Here is a 19510-nt window from a genome sequence, read left to right as displayed (position 1 = left end):
ATTGGTGTCCAAGTAGGGATGACAACAGACAACCAGAAACAACACTAGGCAATTACAGTTAATGTACAAGAGGTAAAAGGACACCTGGAGGGGCTGGATGTAACAAAAGCAGTTGGACCAGACCAAATATCAGTGGCTACTGAAGGAAGCTGCAGGGATCTTGCTTTCCATTAAGTATAGTGTTCAACACTACACTAGAGATGGGAGAGCTACAGTACTGGAAATCTGGAAAAAGCAAATGTAGTTTCAATATTTAAGAAAGGGGGACTGATATAAACGCTAAAATTAAACCAGTGTCATTATCATGCATTCCATGCAAGATTCTAGAAAACGTCACCAGAAAAAGGGCTGTAGAACATTTGGAGAAAGTAAATTTTATAACAGAAGCATAACACACATTCAGGGAGTGGGAAAATCATACTTAACAAACTTGATTGAATTCTATGACAAGTTCACCAAAATAAGTTAGAGAACAAAGGATGGGTAAACTGCATCTTCCTAGACTGCAAAAATGCTCTTGAAACAGTTCTTCACAAAAGACTGTGACGGGTTGTGGTATCGCAACTATACTGAACCAAGGTGGTAGGGCTCTCCATCACACAAATAAACAAAAAATGCTGCTATTGGCCCTTGCAGTGTTTGTCGCAGGTGGAAACAAATGAAAATTGTCAAATAAATAATAAAACAATTTACTGAAATACTGGGTATTAATGAACAAAAATGGCACCCGAGAACACTTGGCTGTTATTGTAGAACAAATAAAATTAAGTAAATGAAAGTTTAAATCTAATACAAAAGTATACTGGTTTGCTGAAGACAACTACCATACCACTACAACATCCAGCACATGACGTAGGCTGAGGGCAGATGGCGTTGCAGGAGGCTAAGGTGATCCAAGAGCACTGAGAGAGAGACTGGCTCTGTAGGGAGGCGGTGCCCTTTATATAGTCTGGTGGTGATGACTCATCCGGTGTTGACGCAAGGTGGTAACAAGCACTACTAGTAAACTGCTAGTTTGTGGCTGGTGGGGCCTTTGTGTTGAGGCTCCCCACTGCTAGTTGAAGGTGGCTAACTGCTTGTTTGTGATGGCAAACTACCGGTTAGCGGAGGTGCTCAGCTTGCCACAGAGTCATACCAGGTCATGCCATACCCTGGGGGGGTATGGAGAGGTGAGAGGTGGCAGGACTGATGACTCATCCGGGCTGGTGTAGAGGTGAACTTCCAGTACAGAGGCATTGAGGGTGAGTAGGAAAGGCAGTTCCACTGCTATGCAGGGGATTCACGTGACTAGACTAATACACAAGATGGAGAGACAAGCAGGGACAACAGGAAATGCACTGGACTGGGTACAAAAGTACTGTACTTGATGGACAGGAAAGATAGGGTCATAGTTCTAGGACCATTGCTGTTTTTAATTTATGTAAATGACCTCACAAAGGAGGTGAGCTCATACATGTCAATGTTTGCAGATGATGCAAAGTTAATGAGGAGAGTAAGAACTAAAAAGTACTGCAGGGTGCTGCAAGAAGACATTAACAAACTTCAGGAGTGGGCAGGTGAATGGCTTCTGGAATTCAATCCAAATAAGTGCATTGAAGCAATGAAAATGGGTAAGGGAGATAGATCTGTATTTAACTACACCATAAGGGGAAGGCAATTACAAGAAACAATACTGCAAGAGAAAGACATTTGAGTATACTGTATATAATCTCAACACTAACACCAAAAGCTCGTGTGAACAGGATAACAGCAGCAAATGGGAGGTTAGCAACCATAAAAATGTCATTTAAGAATCTAAAAAAGAAGGTTTTTCACATCCATACACACTTCCTAATGTGAGACCATTACTTGAGTATGCAGCTCCAGCATGGAACCAGGAACCTTGTGAAGCATTACACAGAAACTTGAGAAAGTACCAGAATTGAGAGGCCTCGTCTATGAGGACAGGTTGAGAGAACTGTCACACAATCTTAGAGGAGAGAAGAAACAGAGGGGATATGATAACTGTGTGCAAGATCTTGAAGGGGGATAGATACAGTAGATATAGGATCCCTATTTAAATTAAAAAGGGGTAGGACAAGAGAGGGCATCAGTGGAAGCTGAATTTGCAATTGGAGATGTTAGGACTTAGAGATGAACCTGACTTCTCCTGTCAGGTTCTCATTCCCTGTGTGGATGGTAGGCAAGTGGAATGTATTGAAGGAAAAGGTTGTTGAAGCCAATTCCATCCACAACCTTAAAAAGACTTATGATGGAAACGTTAATGTTGAGAAGGGTAATTAGCACAGCAGGTATGAACAACCAGGAGGCGGGGCATAAAACGCTAGAGCTCCTCCCATAGTCATTGATAGGTAAGCACTCACTCATACTTGCTCATTCACCATCACATTCAACTCAAACATCACTTACTATTCCAAAGCTAGATTATAGAATAGATTTAAATGCTCCATATACATTATATGATGATTCTTTCTTGATTATGCACCCCATATGCTGCAACCTGCAACCCTTATGCACATCCTTTAACTCAGTTGGGATTATTCTTATTCCTCCACAGGAATTAGGCGGCTTATTTCCACTGTTCCCATATCCTCGTCACCTAAAAATTAAGTAATTGCCTGAGTAACAAGAGTAAACTTATATCAGCTGAAGATAAAAAACCTTGTTATAACCTCCACTCGTGACCTGGATAACTATGATGGACTCCTACCTTTGTTGTTTTCATTAGCCTGCTTAACACTAATACAGTACATACACCATCTCAGCTGTTCCTAGTTTGTTGAATGCTCACAATAAACTAAGGTAATTATAGTTCTCTAATCCCACTTGTTTAGTTGTCAGATTATTAGAACACTACTTTAGAAATCTCTTGCTAACTGAATCCCCAGCAGACAGGCAGTAATGATGTATGCTAATGGGTTATATAGTTAAAAATATAGTCACGCAACATATTAATACATGGCTAATAGCACATTACTTCTAACAAAGATTAGTGATCACAAGTTCGGGCTTTATTTCTTCACTTGACTCTGCACCGAGGCTAAAATTCATTATCGTAATCTGTAATTTTTTGTATCTGGAGTTATTCACATTGACCACATAATGATCATTGATACTTGCCTTCATGTGGTCTAAGGATCAATGCCCTGTAACTCAATCTATGACCAGGCTGGTCAACCAGACTGTTAAACTCAGTTTCTTACAATCTGGTGTATGAGTTACAGCCCAGTTAATCAGGTATCCTTTGGAGGTGTTAGCCCAGTTTCCATTTAAACACTGTGAGAGGGTCAGGCAGTTATGCCCTTTATGTTTAGAGGGAGGATATTGACAAGTCTTGAGCATTTATTAGAATTGTCTTTTAGTACAGTATAGCCATTGCAACTCTTCATTACAATGGAGGTATTTTGCAAATACGTACAGCCATGCCTCCCCGTCTCTCCGAGTTATTTCCATGTGCAGATTTGGACCCAATTCCTCTTAATACATTCCAGGAGTAAATTATGTACATCTCTCACCTGTGTTCTAAAGAATACAGAGTGAGAGATTTTAGGCAATTCTAATAATTTACATACCAATATGGCATGGATTTGGGTAGCAAAGTTTCTGCACATTCTCCAGGTCAGTAACTTTTCCAGCTTTGAATTGGGCTGTTAGTGTACAACAATATTCCACCTTAGTCACCATTAGTGTCTTAAAAAGTACCGTCATTGATTTGACCTTTAGGTTCTTTTTATCCAGCCTGTCTATTTTCTTGTGGTTGATTGTGACAGCTACTTTGTATTCTTTAAAAGTAAAGTCTTCTAACAAAATCTAAGATTTTTCACATTTTTTTTTTTTTTTTTTTTTTTTTTTTTTTTTTTTTTTTTTTTTTTTTTAGTGCGATTAGACTGTTCTATAAGTGGTTGCTGACTTAATTGTGTATTTATTACCATAGTGCAGGAACTAGAGCTTGTCTTCATTAAATAGCATAGTTTTCTCTGGCCCATTCTATTTCTATCCTGTTTTCTATTTCCCATCTAAAGAAATATTTGTCATTAGTTTGAAAGCTTTTTGTGTATATATTGTATACTCATGAAAAATCCTTGTCACTTGGAAAGGATGATATGCTGGTGTAGTTTGTATCCTTGTCTATGTCTGATATAAGAATGAAGAAAAATACTGGGGCAAGTACAGCACCCTGGAGGACTGAGGCTTTCACAGTGGATCCAGATCTTACTCTTTTGACTCTGGGTTCTGTATGTTAGGAAATTTAAAATTCATCTTTAAGTGGCTGTATGGACCTACAACAAGACAGCCGATGCAGACACATCAGAATGGGAAAGAGAGTATTTGGCACAAGTGTACTACACCAAATGCTCAACTTCCTCCTCAAAGAACAACAAAGTCCATCACCTCACAGGCTGGACCAAAAGGAACTGCCAAAAAACAGAACTAGGAGGTCCAATCCTGAGGAGCAGCTGTTGACTGTGATGGTTGTTCACTAAAGTAGAAATCTATGATGACATGTCCCATTCCCAAGGATGAGCATGGTCCTGAACCCAACAGGCAGTGACAGACAGCAAGATTGATCATCAGAGACCAAGAGTACTAATTCACTTTGGGAAAGCCATAACTGCAGTTTCATGTTAAAGGAAGCGAAACCACGGCGCCCACCAAGAACTGGCTCAGAGGAGGAAACTGGCACCTTACTGTCCTCTGAGCAGCAGGGAGGCCGAGCACAGTGTGTGTCTCAGTTACACAGATGTGTACTTACCTGAACTTAAAGACTAACCTAAACATCAGAAGGCTTTGCAGTGAAAAAGGTAACAATAGAAATAAGTAATCTGCATCAGAAAGATCAACATTTATGGTTCTCCAAGGAGATAATTCTTCCCTTGCTTCATCTTCCCCCCTGGTGATGAAATATATTGAACTGTATTTACACCATTTTGGTATTATGCCCCCCCCCCTATCTTTACAAAAGATTCAAGGGACTAGTTCCTGAGAATTACTGGCAATGAGGGTGAAATTTCTTTACAGCCAGGACCTGCTGGAGATTATTCCTTATAGAATCGACTGAAACTGAAATTTGTCAGTGAAATGTTCCCTGCTGCCTTTGAAAATGAGGTTTTGAAGCTGGAGCATGGAGAAATTAGTTAGATGTGGTGAAATCTTTAGACATGTTCTAGTGGTAGTTAATCAAGTGATAGGTTGAAATTTAAATATTGCTCGATGAAATTAGCCCATAGTGTATGGGAAATACTAGGATATGAATGGTAGCACTTTATATGGTTCCAGTTATGTTTTTGTTTTTGTTTTTTTTTTTTTTTTTTTTTTTTTAGGCAAATTAGGAGAAATAAACAGACATAGCAATGTAGTTTCGTTTTAAAACAAAAAAGCAGCCAGAAAGCATCTCCAGTGCAACAAATATCCCCAGTTTGCTAACTGTAGGTAGTAACTGAGTGATTGTAACATATCCACCACTGCCCACTGGATGGGCGCGTTGTGCAGGACAAACATATCAATTGTGACACTAGCTCTCCACATGTCAGTTGCTTAATTTAGAAACTGTATGTGTGGTTCGTCTCAAGTCCATTGCTGATGTGACGTATGTGCATTGAGTTTTGTAACTAGTTCATCAAGATTGTGATGGTTAGCTAATTGAATTGTGGGGTTCAGTCCCTGAGTCCATTATGTACCTCTGTAACCTTTTCCCACTATGCCTATAAGATGGGCATGAGGTGCATAATAACTGAATTAAACTTATTAACAGTTGCAACATATCGGGGTTGCTCCAACATAGTTCACGAAATCGAGGTTGTACTGTAATGGAACAGAAGGCGGAGGAATGCGTTAGGCGGTCTGGAGAGGAAAATGGATCTTGCCTACGAGATTTGAAGGTTTTCAGTTGCTGGGTATATAGGAGTTTTTGAGAGGAATTGAAGGTTCAGAAGCAAAGATAAGTAGCAAAGTACCGTAGATACTATATGTATATGACATACATCGTTTGAGTATCAAATCATTGATGTACAGTATGTGTTACAGTACAGGGCTATATATAAAATTATTAATTTTGTTTTTTTTCTTCATTTTCCAGAAGCAACACCACCGAAGTGTAAACGAGGCATCCAGTTTGAAGGTGTGACAGTTTTCTACTTTCCCAGGTCACAAGGCTTCACATGTGTTCCCTCCCAAGGTGGCTCCTCATTAGGAATGTCGCGCCGACATTCACATATTCGTCAGTTTTCTTTGGCAGAACATGCAGTGGAACAGAGAAGGGCACACAGGGAATATCTCATGAGATTACGACAACAACGAACGGCAAGGGTCTGTATTCAGAGTTATCTGTTCATAGAGCAAAAAGTATACAGTATACTTACAGTATTACAGTATATAATATATAAACTTAGATGGTATAAGTAGGCCCTATCTATAACTTTATATCATGGGAGAACACAAGTCATCAGATGAATATAGCCTGTAGAGCACTTGCACTGACCTTACACTGGCAGTCACAACAACACACCATTCAGATTATCTCTACAATGTCAGATATGAATTATGAGCTTGAACAGCGAACCCTACCAGTGAACTTTTGTTTACATATTAAGATATATATCCAATCTTGATCAGTTAACATGATTGGAATGTATTAGGCAGAAAACAAGTCTTTCTTGTTGTAAATAGGTACTCACTGTACCTATTAAGGTTTTACAGCATATGGTTTTGTATCGGAAAATTCAAGAAGCTACATTTTCTAATGTTAATGTGTTATTGCAGGAGCGAAGAGACAGCAGCAGTCGGGGCAGTAGTTCAGAGGACAGCGAGGAAAACAGTGAGGAGGCCAGTGATCTTTCTGACTCAGAATTGGATGCCGATTCCTACTATTTTCTTCAAGTAAGACTTCTTAGCTTTATTTTGATAGTGTCATGAGGCTGTGATGCATTAGGCAAGTGGGTCAGCTGTGAACATTGGTTCACTTCATATTTTGCTCTCCAGGTAATGATTGTAAATTATGTCTGTAAGGGAGAGTTGCTAATTATAAAGCAGGAATACTAGAGTGTAAGGTAAATATCATAAGAAATATGTTTAATTATTATTTAACGTAAGTGGACTTCGTGGAGAAATTATAGTAGACCATTAGTTGACGAGTTGTTACAAATCAAGCCATGGTGAAGTAAAAGTGTTGTCAATTAAAAGAACTGCTGTATGTAAAGCAAGACGGCTTCAAGAACATGTATGACTTGTAATGTCAGGAGATATAAATTCGTCAAGCACAGTGGCAGTAAATCAGGGTCCAAGCACTAGAACTTGCCTCCCATAAGCACAGTTAGGAAGCATACTTATCCACACCTCCACTTAAACCTCATTTATAAACCATACTGTGCCCACTCAAATGCTTATCCCCTCCCCCACCCCACAAATAAATACCCACCCGACCATGTTGGTGGCCCACCAACACCCATCTACCCAGTCAACAAATACCCATGGACTCCCACCACCCATTGTTCTCACTTCCTGTGAGAACAATGGGTGAGAGTGAGAGTGAACAGGGAGTGACTATTTCTATGCACATAACACCAACCCTGTTCTCACTCCCACCCACCATTTACCCACCCCACCCAACGACCATTTACCCACCCCACCCACAATATACTCACTCCACCCCTACCTATCAAATATCAACCCCACCCCCATATCTATACCTTTTAAATAGGCTTTAAATGGTCAAAATATCAGAAATATTGTTCCTTCCTCAATTGACAGTGATTAAAAAATATATAATTTGTTATTACTCACATAGGGGTTCAAAGATTTACATAAATCTGGTGCCAGGTAAAAATCATTAATCATTCTACCAAATATTTCTTGCTCTATTTATCCTCAGCCTTTACCAATCCGTCAGCGCCGAGCTCTCTTACGCCAGGCTGGAATCTGTCACATTGAGGGTCTCGAGAAAGAGGAATGCAAGGATATCAGGATGTCAAGAGAGATGTGTGGATGTCAATGCAAAGTTTACTGTGACCCTGACACTTGCCAGTGTGCTGAGGCTGGCATCAAATGTCAGGTTAGTCAATTAATTTTTTGGGCTTTGTTCAAATACTTTATCTCCCTGTCTCCCAAAAGTTGACCATATAGACAATTATGATCAGCATAGGGTTTAAAACCTGTATGTAATTAGATAAATAATGAATAAGTAGTAGTATAGTATCAAGAGTTGAGCTCTAGTGTTGCTCTTTTTCAGGTTGACCGTCACAACTTTCCCTGTGGCTGTTCTCGAGAGGGCTGTGGTAATGCATATGGAAGAATAGAGTTCAATCCTATTCGTGTGCGCACTCACTTCATCCACACACTGATGCGCTTAGAGATAGAGAAACGTCAGCATCACCAGCAACAGCACCAACAGCAACAGCAGTGGCAGCATCAGCAACGAGTCAAATGGCTGACTAGTTCATCACCACCACCTAATGGATTTAGTAGCAGTGGGAGCAGCCTTGCCAGCGGAACTCTGCCGTTCTTTGAGGGTGGGAGGGAAACAAGTGGACTGGCCGTCACTGACATCCACAAATTCAACTCTTCTGTTGAGGTAAACACTCCTTCAGATCATTCGGGAATGTTTGGTAGTTGTGTAGTTGTGTAGTATAGTATATTAGGAAATATGAACATTTTTATACTTTATAAAGTTTTAACATTGCACAAATTCATTTATATATTTGAAGGTGTTTTGTTTGATATTTGATGTTCTGAAGCATGCATTACCATTATTTTAAGTATCTGTTATAACTTTTCAATCATATCTATGAAGTTTTATATTCAAAGATTATTAATGGTGCAGAAAATGGTATGGTTGACACAGACATGAATTTACATAGATTAGTGTCCTCTTCATTGCAACACCAAGACTGTTATTTAAATCTCTGAAGCATACCCTTTCATATGTTGACAGATATGCATGCATACATGCACACATCTATATCGAACAAACAAAATTATAACTATGCTGCAGTTTCTCTGGTAAGTTATTCTGGTAGCCTTTATTTTATATTTTGATTTGTATATATACTGTAGTGCTCTTCTGTATAAATGAGGGTATTATTGGCTAGTCACTAATGCCAGAACCAAGCCAAAGGGTCAAAGGAAATTGATTTTGTGCAGATATTAATTTTCATTCCCCAAACAGAAAAATGTATGGTGTTTTTGATAGATGAAATATCTCTAAAAATTCTGGATATTTGAGTTTTTAAAGTTCCTAACTATTTTTTTGGCAGACTTTTGTCCTAATGTCCTGTCAACATATTGCATTACTTGATCTTAAATAATACGTATACTGTATTTGGCTGCTTATGCAGTTTTCAGCCATTCTTCATTTGTGTGGTGCCATACATTATTCATATCTTGGCTGTGGTGTATATCTGACTCATGGATAATAGATAAAGTTATATATATGTAAATGTATGCACTATGCATTTCAATGATTATTCAGGACATCTGTAGAATGAATGCACATTGTAATTTTTTATTCTGGGAAAGCTTAAGTAAATTGAAGTGTGTTACTAGAAAATGGTTTTCATACATTGCTTTTGATTTTTGCAAAAAAAATTGAAGAAGACTGTGATTTACTTTTTAAACAGTAAATTGCATGCATCTATTTCATAGTATTTGTTCAGGGGTTGATGCAGGTCTGCATCATAGTGTGTGTGTTGTGTAGAGTGGTGTACACTGCCACATAAGATACAGTGCTCAACTCTCTCATAGTAGGTCACGTGTGATTAGTGTCTGGGTGCTGATGTTGGTGGAATAAGAAGTCGTATTGGTGTAATATCAGGCGTGTAGTGGTAAATATCACACATTAGATTCTGTTGTACAATGCACATGTGATGGAATGTCGGAATTATACACTAATGTGAAAGTTTGATGTTTGCTTGATAAATACGTACAATAGTTAGTAGCTTTTCTGTTTCATGCGCATCACAAGAATTGTAGTTATGTTATTGATAGTAGATGGCATTATTGGCTAGCAGTCAAGTTAAAACATATTAAGCAAGTTCTGGCTTATGTTAATAAAATTTAGTACTGTTGTCTAGTCATTAAATGTGGTACTTCTTAGCTTGTAAGATAAGTAATGGTTTCCTACATTTGTATATGTAGTGTATGATTGATTTGTGTTACTAACAAGAAAAAATAAAATATTAAGTTAGCAAATATGGCAGTGAACTTGTGTATCTTGGAGGTTCTCCTTTAGATTAGAAATGGACTTTAGAACTGAGGTCCGGTGGCAAAAGCTAAGAATCTGTGAAGATGTTGGGTCATGTATTTAAATTATATGAATTATTTAATTTATAAGTGCATGAACTTAGTGATAATTCTTGATTTATTAGATTGCAACAGTTGGCCTTGGATTTCTTGAAAGAACAACAAAAGAAATGGGGTTGTATTTACCATCAATTTGTCTGTCTTCACCTAAATAGCTGATCAGTTATTCAAATATCTAACCTGTCTCATTTCTGATGTTTACCAGAGTTGTCCTTTATTAATGGATTTCTCTTCTTGTTTATATATTGTCTAGGTATTATTTCTTCATGTTATCCACTTGTATTGATTGGTGGACATAATTGCTAATTGTACATCTCCACATCTTGACAAATTCTGGGACAAATTGATAGGATGGTTGTGTGTTAGTTTGTCATGCAGTCCATATCTGGGTCTCAGCTGTCTGCTAGCACACTTCCACACACCATCATCAGTATTCTATTCTGCTTTATCACGCAGTGACAACACTGCTTGAACAACTGATTTTAATATATAAAAACAATTTCTGGAACCACTTACTGTGGATATCCAAGACATGACTGTATTCGACATTAATATTTTTTGGACACTATTAATAATAATCTATATTATACATTCTAATATCTATTTCTCTCACTGTATTGTATCTGATATTTATGTTTCCTCTTGATTCAGTTATATCTAACGTGCATACTTTTTCTCCTGATTCTTGGTAGTTGTTCTTGGAGACAATGAGCAAGTGTGTACTGTACTTGCTTTCCCTTTTTTTTATCCTTAATAAAATATCTTTTAGTGTATTTATTTAATTTTATGAGGGGTAAAATGTCCATTTTAGATGTGAAGTCTCTGGAGGTTTATCATAAGCCTAGCACATCTTGAATGTACTTATAAGAAAGGATTAAAATTTGTTATATGGTTGTAGGTACAGAAGGTAAAATGTGTGTGTTGCCTGATTGGTTTCATGGTTAGACACATGTTATTGTCAATTACTGAATATGCCTATTTTATAAGCCAAGATTTTGAGTGATTGATTGTGTACCTGAATTAGGTTAGATAATACAAAACATGTACTGTATTTACTCACAGTATTGCATTTAGCAAGGTTGTGATCTGAAAGTTATTTATTTTACATATGTAAAGAGCTTCTATTTAATTCTTTCTATATTTATTATAATAATTCTAATATATTAAATATAAATGCTGCTTCCATACTATGTATAGGATAAACTGGTATCTAGGTTACTGCGTTCTTCTGACATCTTGAGTTGTAGTCTCGTCTGTAGTGCCACACATAATAATTCAGCATTGGTTTCTTTATTTCTTGTCATGAAAGAAAGATGTTGTCCTTATTTGCTATTTTGAGAACAGTTTTGTGTTCGTTCTAGTACATATTCGTACATAATACATTCTCGATACGTATTCAGCAAATCTATCTTTGTGATTCTGGCATAAGGTTGATTGTTATTATTTTTAGTTTGTCTTCATCTGTCTCAGGGATCTGTGTTATTAACAGATTATTGTCTTAATGTCAGTTTTCAATAATTGGTAGGGTTGAAATTAATGCAGTATTTGAATACTTACAGAATAGTTTCTTTTAATTATACTCAGTCAAGTTCAGCTCAGCTGAACTGATGTCCTTATTTAAAATCTGTTATGAGTTTGTAGTACTTTTAAGTACAGTATTAAAATATGTATATTTTGAGAAAACATTGCTTGGAATGTGTTTAAATAATGACGAATGAAAGTTGTATTTTTTCTAAAAAATATGCATAGTATTAAGAAATCCATTGCTTGTATTTTGCCAAATTAATTTTTAATAAATTTACCATGCAGTTCTGGCATGATAAAAATGGATATAGTGAATTGTGAACAAAAATCTTCGTCTTACTATGGGAAGGAGCATCTGTTCATATTAAAATGGCAGTTGGATGTAGAAATGTTCATAGTAAACCATGACACTTGGTGTCCATGCAGTGCTACCAGGCTGAAGACATCTCTGTGTACAATAGGCACCACATCACTTACACCAAGATTACAAAAAATTATGTATATTCTTCATGCATCTTGGAAAGTTATTAGGTGTTTAGTACCTGAATCTTTAAGTAATATTACTGTGAATGAAATCAGAGCGAATCGGTTGAAATACCTATGATTGACTAACGAGGAATTGTTTCTAGAGAAGTTGAGAGTAGAGCGCGGCATTAAAGGAAAGTGACTGATATAATGAAGGGTTTGGTAAGGAAAACATGATAGGAAGAAACATAGCCAGATGGAGCCGTACAAAGGAGCGGTAGTGCCTGTCTGTGGTGATGAGAGATGAAGTGGTATGAACTAGAGAAGTCAAAATACACATTTTGAGAAGCATATGTGGTGTTAGGAGAATGAAATTGTACTTAAGATGTGGCATCCATCAATAAATCTCACAATTTAGAATATACCAAAAGGGTTTGGGCATAATGAATGATTGGATGATACTAGACATGTGGAATGAGTGTATTCCCATATATATAAAGGTAGAAGGAGAGGAAAACTGGGAAGAAGTTGGAGATATGGTAAAGTAAGATTGAATGTGAATAGTGCATGGGATGTTGTGGGGGGGGGGGGCATCTGACTGGCAGGAATTTATGAGGATGGGATGAATGTGTTTGTACAGTCTATGACATTTCACAAATGCACAAACACCATTGGACAACATTGTGAGGGGGTACAAGTGACAGCTAGGCGAGTACCTAGTATAATAAAGCATTGGGGTGCTGCTCTGGATAATTTCCTGAAGTGTGGTAGTGTTTGTTTCTATGAGGTTATATAATGTGTGTGTTACATGAATGAATTAGCAGCTTTTTTTTTTTTTTTCTGAACTGATGCCTCGTCACCAATGAAACTTGATGATTATGACTCGGTAGTATTGTAATGCAGTATTTTGTGAGCTTACCAACTGATTGCTTTCTTACGTAATGTACTGCATTCCCAAGGACATAACCAAACATCAACCAGGCCAGGTCTACAGTTACTCCACCATGTAGTGGGTTTTTTTTTTTTTTTCAGATACTGTTGCCAAGCCATTAGTGAGAGAAGGGAGACACTGAAGATCTCTTTATCCAGCCCAAAATGATCTTTAGAAAGTTAATTCATCTTTCAAAGGCACCCTTCCATAGATATTTGGCCTTCAAGAGACTGCCAAGTATTGCTCTGCTGTAGTTTGACCGAGTTTTGGCAGTTTTTTGTCAAAAACTCTGCATAGTTTTGTGGGCTGCATTGGCTCAGGCCTGTATCCAATATCTGTGGAACTTTGTCACTCTCAGCATTCATATTTGTAATGCTGACATCTGAACCTAGGAGTTTTGGAGAATGAATTGAAAGGTGCAGTCTATTTATTTTCATGGCTCTATGCTGTCTTTCGCTCTCTCTCTGATGATTGTCCTTTTGGGCAATGGCTTGTTTGGATCGCTGGAAAAGTGGTTCACCTCATCCTTGTTGTTACTACTGTATTTGCAGATCAGGTATTTAGTTATTCTCCATGATTGTCGCTATTGTTGCCTAAGGGAACATGCAAGTGTTATGGCTCAAAAATAATGTTTTGCATGTATGACAGATGAAAAGTTCAAATTTAACAAGCCACTCAGTCACTCCTATTTCCTTTCAGTTTGTCCTAAATTTCCTGTAATCTTTGGAATTTAAGTCAAGCAAAATGTAAGGGTGACATCCCCCTGCTTTTTGGTAGACAATATATGTACTGCCATCTGATGGGGGTAGTGACCAGACAGGCCACCTATATGTTATTATAGTGTTACATGGCAGCATCTTTTAAGATGAACATCACTTGGAGATTTTTTATTTTTTTAATTAATATTCTGGAGGTCATACTGGTCTGGATAGAGAAATATGCAGTGTCCCCTTTTCTCAACTAATGGCTTAGTGGAGGGTTGGGTTTGAAAAGAACCCTGTTGCACTGGTTGACCAGACCACACACTAGAAGCACTGGGTTTGGTTTGGTAATATGGCTTCAAAATTGATGACATTGTTGACCATTTTTTTTGCAAGTTAGTACATCCTGTATTCAGTGAACTATATGGGACCAGCCTCAATTTGTTGCAGGGAGGGATTCATTGCAACTAGAGATTGCTCCTGGAGTATAAATAATATACATGTGGAAGATACTGGTGGGCCAGGTACCAAATCTACACAGTAAAATAACAACATACTGGAGTGAACAATATGGAAGAAAATGCAGAATAGTACCAGTGAAGAGCAGGGGTGCCATAGGCACAACCTCCCAGCGAACATAAGAAATACTGCTGGAAGAACTGTGGACATCTTAAAGAGAAAACTAGATCATTTTCTCCAAGAAGTGCCAGACCAACTGGGCTGTGGTGGATATATGGACCTGCGGGCTGCTGCAAGCAACAGCCTAGTGGACCAAACTATCACAAGTCAAGCCTGGCCTCGGGCCAGGCTTGGTGAATAGAACTACTCACAAAACCCCATCAAGCAGATTCATATTTGTAAACGAAAACTGGGAAATCTGAAAATGAAAATGAATCATAGAATTTTGCATAGATTCAAGCTCAGGAAAGAAAGTGGATTTTTTTTTTTTTTTTTTTTTTTTTTTTTTTTTTTTTTTTTTTTTTTTTTTTTTTTTTTTTTTGTAGAACGTTCTCTTTTTATAAACTGAATGGTAGATGGTTAGAAAAAGTTAATTAAGAAGGCAGTGGATGCCAAAACCATCAATAGTTTCAAAATGTCATATGACAAAGAGTACTGGAAAGACAGGACACCACGAGCATAGCTCTCATCCATGAACTACACTTAGATAATTGGACTTACATTTATGCATATTATACATGCACCTGTCTAAAACTTACCTTCTGACATGGGTTGTCTGCAGACATACGATCATGCTTTCTAAAGTATTTCTTTCCTCAATTTGTCTGCAGACCCAGGCAACATTTACTCATAGAGTTCTGTGTGTTTTAATCACATAAGCTTATTTAGATCGTCTGTACGTAAAGATGAAGATCCCTTTATTTATTTTTATCAAGCCTATTGTCATAAATGTTTTGCAGTATTGTTACAAGGTAAACAAAGTGTGTGTGCCATGTTTACCCAGTGTGCAGGTTCGAATCCTGATGGCTTTTACGGATTTTCTCGTAACGGTATTTTATAAAAATGTTTTAATTTGAAGATACTGTAGTGTCATTAAACCATATATAATATTGTGTCAAAGACAGTAACAAAATGTATCAGTTTATTTATTAGTTGCTGGTTTTTGGTATTTTTAAATACTAGATTTACCATAAATGTGTGTTAGAAGAGGTAAATAACAAAAATTTACTTCATTGATTGTATAGTATTTTGTTGCTTGAGGGAGAAGTGACAGTACTTGCATTGCTTGCAAGAGAAGTTGGCAATAAGTACTCATATTGCTTGAGAGAGAAGCAACAGCATTCATGTTGCTTGAGAGAGAAGTGACAGTACTCGTGTTGCTTGAGAGAGAAGTGACAGTACTCGTGTTGCTTGAGAGAGAAGTGACAGTACTCGTGTTGCTTGTGAGAGAAGTGACAGTACTCGTGTTGCTTGAGGGAGAAGTGACAGTACTCGTGTTGCTTGAGAGAGAAGTGACAGTACTCGTGTTGCTTGTGAGAGAAGTGACAGTACCCATATTGCTTGAGAGAGAAGCAACAGCATTCATGTTGCTTGAGAGAGAAGTGACAGTACTCGTGTTGCTTGAGAGAGAAGTGACAGTACTCGTGTTGCTTGAGAGAGAAGTGACAGTACTCGTGTTGCTTGAGAGAGAAGTGACAGTACTCGTGTTGCTTGAGAGAGAAGTGACAGTACTCGTGTTGCTTGAGAGAGAAGTGACAGTACTCGTGTTGCTTGAGAGAGAAGTGACAGTACTCGTGTTGCTTGTGAGAGAAGTGACGGTACTCGCGTTGCTTGAGGGAGAAGTGACAGTACTCGTGTTGCTTGAGAGAGAAGTGACAGTACTCGTGTTGCTTGTGAGAGAAGTGACAGTACTCGTGTTGCTTGAGAAAGAAGTGACAGTACTCGTGTTTAGTTTGTTTACTTCCTCAAGTATGACTTTTCTATAGTTGCTGTGGAGACACATGTCACAGGATGGCGTACATAAACTAAGCTTATCTTGAATTATTATGGTATTTTATTATCACGCTTATTAATATGGAAATTAAACCATTGAAAGTTTGTAAATAATTTTACATTCGTTTTTATAAATGAAAGTGACAAATTCATATTTAATAGTGATATAAATAAGTTTCAGAGCTTGGTGAAGCTGTAAATGTGGATTGCATATGTGTAAAGGCATAGAGGAAATTTACTCATCGAGATGCATTGTTCATTTTAACGTTATTCATAGCTGTGAAAACATTTGTATTAATTTTAAAGTCCAAAATAAATGATATCATGAATGAGGTGAGTATTATTACAGTTATCTTATTTGGCGAGGACATATATTTTTCTTGGAATTGTTTGCCCTCTTTATATTAATACAGGTATATATGTTTCTAAATTAATTGGAAATGTGTGCATGTTTTTACAGGTCTTCCTGTCCCCTCCCACCCCACACGCTTATTTTCACACACACACACACACACACACTTTCACAAGAAATTCACTTTCGTAAACAGAGTGGTAGACGGTTGGAACAAGTTTGGTGAGCAGGTGGTAGAGGCCAAAACTGTCAGTACTTTTGAAGCGTTATATGACAAAGAGTGCTGGGAAGACGGGACACCACGAGCTTAGCTCTCATCCTGTAACTACACTTAGGTAATTACACACAAATTGTGTGAAAAGGAATTAAAGAACTCTGACAAAGAAAGAGATCTAGGGGGTGGTTTTGGATAGTAGACTCTCACGAGAGGAACACCCGAAGAACATGGTGCGAGGAGCATATGCATCGCTTTCCATCTACAGAAATGCTTTTAATAACTTGGATGGTGAGATACTAAAACTGTTAATGACTTTTGTGAGACCAAAACTGGAATATGTAGCAGTTGTATGTTGCCCATATCTCAAGAAGCACATCAGTAAACTGGGAAAAGGTGCACAGGCATGCTACAAAATGACTTATGGAACTGAAAAACAAAAAGTTACAAGGAGAGGCTGGAGGCGTTAAATATGCCAAGGCTGGAAGAAAGAGGCGATATGATCACCATGTACAAAATACAGTAATACAGGAATTGATTAAATTTACAACGAGGAATTCCTGAAACCAGCAACTTCAAGAACAAGAGGTCACAGATTGAAGCTAAAGAAACAAAGGTGTTCAAAAAGTATTTGGAAGTTTTCTTTTGCAAACAGAGTGGTAGACGGTTGGAACACGCTAAGTGAGAAGGTGGTGGAGGAAGCCAAAACCGTCAATAGTTTCAAAGCGTTATATGACAGAGTGCTGGGAAGATGGGACACCCCAAGTGTAGCTTTCATCCAGTAACTACACTTGGATAATTACACACACACACACACACACACAGTCTGTATTGGATTTTTTTTTTAAATGATATTAAATTTCAAATTGAATCTGTACATTATATGTATAAGAGAATATCTTTGCAAGATTGGAGGCCAGATGCTTGGGGATACCCTCACCCAACTTTGCATATGGTTTGCACATGATACAACATGGAGCTTGGTGCCATATTTAGACCCTTGTAAGAGCAGCCTGAAACAGTCAGGCTGTCTTGGGGACACTTTGTTGTAAAGTTTGTTGGACTATTTGTGTGTGATAGTGAGAATCAAAACCATCCACCCAGCAAGATTTCTCATATGGTGTTATTCTGAGGTATCCTGATCTAATGTGAGGGCACACATACTAGTCTTGAGTGTGTTTTGCTAATGTATGAGTGCAGTCTGACCTATTGTTACTCAAGTAGTATGGGAACATCAGTCAAGGGTAAGAGGAACTTCTGTATCGTGGATAAATATGCTAAATTATTATAGAAACGTGAACATGGCTGGGTAGGCATACAGTTGGCAGAGGAGTATGGTATTGGTACTAGTGTTGTTTGACATTGATAAAATAGCAAAGGAAGCAGATCATGAAGTTCATGAGTAAAAGGGACAGCAGTGGTGATAGAAATACTGTAACATAAACATTGAAACCTTCGAATTATAACAATTTTGGTGATGCTGTTTACCAAGGGTATAATGCAGCATTGTAGCTGGGGGTGGACAGTTACAGTCTGTGGCTGAAAGTGTCTAACTATGGGCTCTGAGGACTGCTGATAGTTAAGTCGGCAAGACATAGTACTAGGACCACATTTTCCTACCTCTGGGTTAATAATACCAGACTCTACTACAAAGAAAAAGGTAAGTGAACAAATTAATCTTTTGTTCATATTTTTTATGCATAATTATAATTGATATACAGTACCAACAAAATCATTATTTATTACAGTACAGGTATTTGTATTTTTTTACTTGCTGGAACATGTATTATATCCTTTGCTATAGGGAGAATCCAGAAATCTAGATTTGGTGCAGAACAATATTATCTGGATATTAAAGGTTGCAGGTTGCAGTGTAAACGATCATCAAAATACACACACACACACACTTGCATGCATGCAAATGTACACCCACAACAAAATAGCATTGAAATAAACATCTAAATATGTTTGCTAGCTAATATTATTGCATTAAATTTATTATCACTGAATTAATGAAATGTTTTGCAATAATTTAAATTTCCAATGATATGGAATGGCATGAAAAGTAGGTGGTAACATTTTTACTTTTAATTATCAATACATTTTCATGCAGAACATTTGTGCGGTTCTGTATCTGTGCAGTTATTTGTCACAGAAATCTACCAATATAAGAAATTAATGACATTTTAAAGAAATTGTTTCTTTTCTTAGCATGTTCCCTAAGTAGCTTCCCTATGCTTTTATATTGACTCCATCAAGAAATCTGATGAATTGCTCTGCCCTTAGTGACTTTGAACTGCACAAGAAAAAGTAATCATGTAAAATGTGCCCACCTTTCCTACTTAATGGGAGTGGGGAATTCAGGGTCAATCATACCTCAATTTTTCCAAAAGTAAGCCATTCAATACCCCATTGTAAGTAATTTTTTTGGCAAATTGAAAGTTGCTCAGAATCGTTCTGAGCTGCCAAACACCTGTTAACCGACTACACTGGCCACCACCAGGTGATAGTGCTACTTAATACCAGGGTTGGTTGATGTGAATATAGCACATCACATTGAAGCTTGGTGTCCAGCCTGA

General features: G+C 37.6%; 1 protein-coding gene across 12 annotated transcripts in view; it reads left to right on the top strand.

Moving 5' to 3' along the window:
• Positions 1-19510, top strand: part of Axud1 (AXIN1 up-regulated 1) — a 73443-nt gene that overhangs the window by 42755 nt on the left and 11178 nt on the right. For 6 of the 12 annotated variants that reach the window (XM_045756059.2, XM_069307637.1, XM_045756056.2 and 3 more), the window contains 5 exons: positions 1470-1610; positions 6077-6306; positions 6760-6876; positions 7868-8047; positions 8225-8566. In XM_045756059.2, coding sequence (XP_045612015.2) covers positions 1470-1610; positions 6077-6306; positions 6760-6876; positions 7868-8047; positions 8225-8566 — 1010 coding nt within the window. The remainder of the gene's footprint in view (positions 1-1469; positions 1611-6076; positions 6307-6759; positions 6877-7867; positions 8048-8224; positions 8567-19510) is intronic. The other 6 variants (XM_069307634.1, XM_069307639.1, XM_069307636.1 and 3 more) reach the window with 1 other exon arrangement.

This window comes from Procambarus clarkii, chromosome 60 (genome assembly GCF_040958095.1).
Source record: "Procambarus clarkii isolate CNS0578487 chromosome 60, FALCON_Pclarkii_2.0, whole genome shotgun sequence".
NCBI classification, from domain to species: Eukaryota; Metazoa; Arthropoda; class Malacostraca; order Decapoda; family Cambaridae; genus Procambarus; species Procambarus clarkii.
The sequence above is the reverse complement of the archived record's forward strand: the minus strand, read 5'-3'. Positions and strand labels throughout refer to the sequence as shown.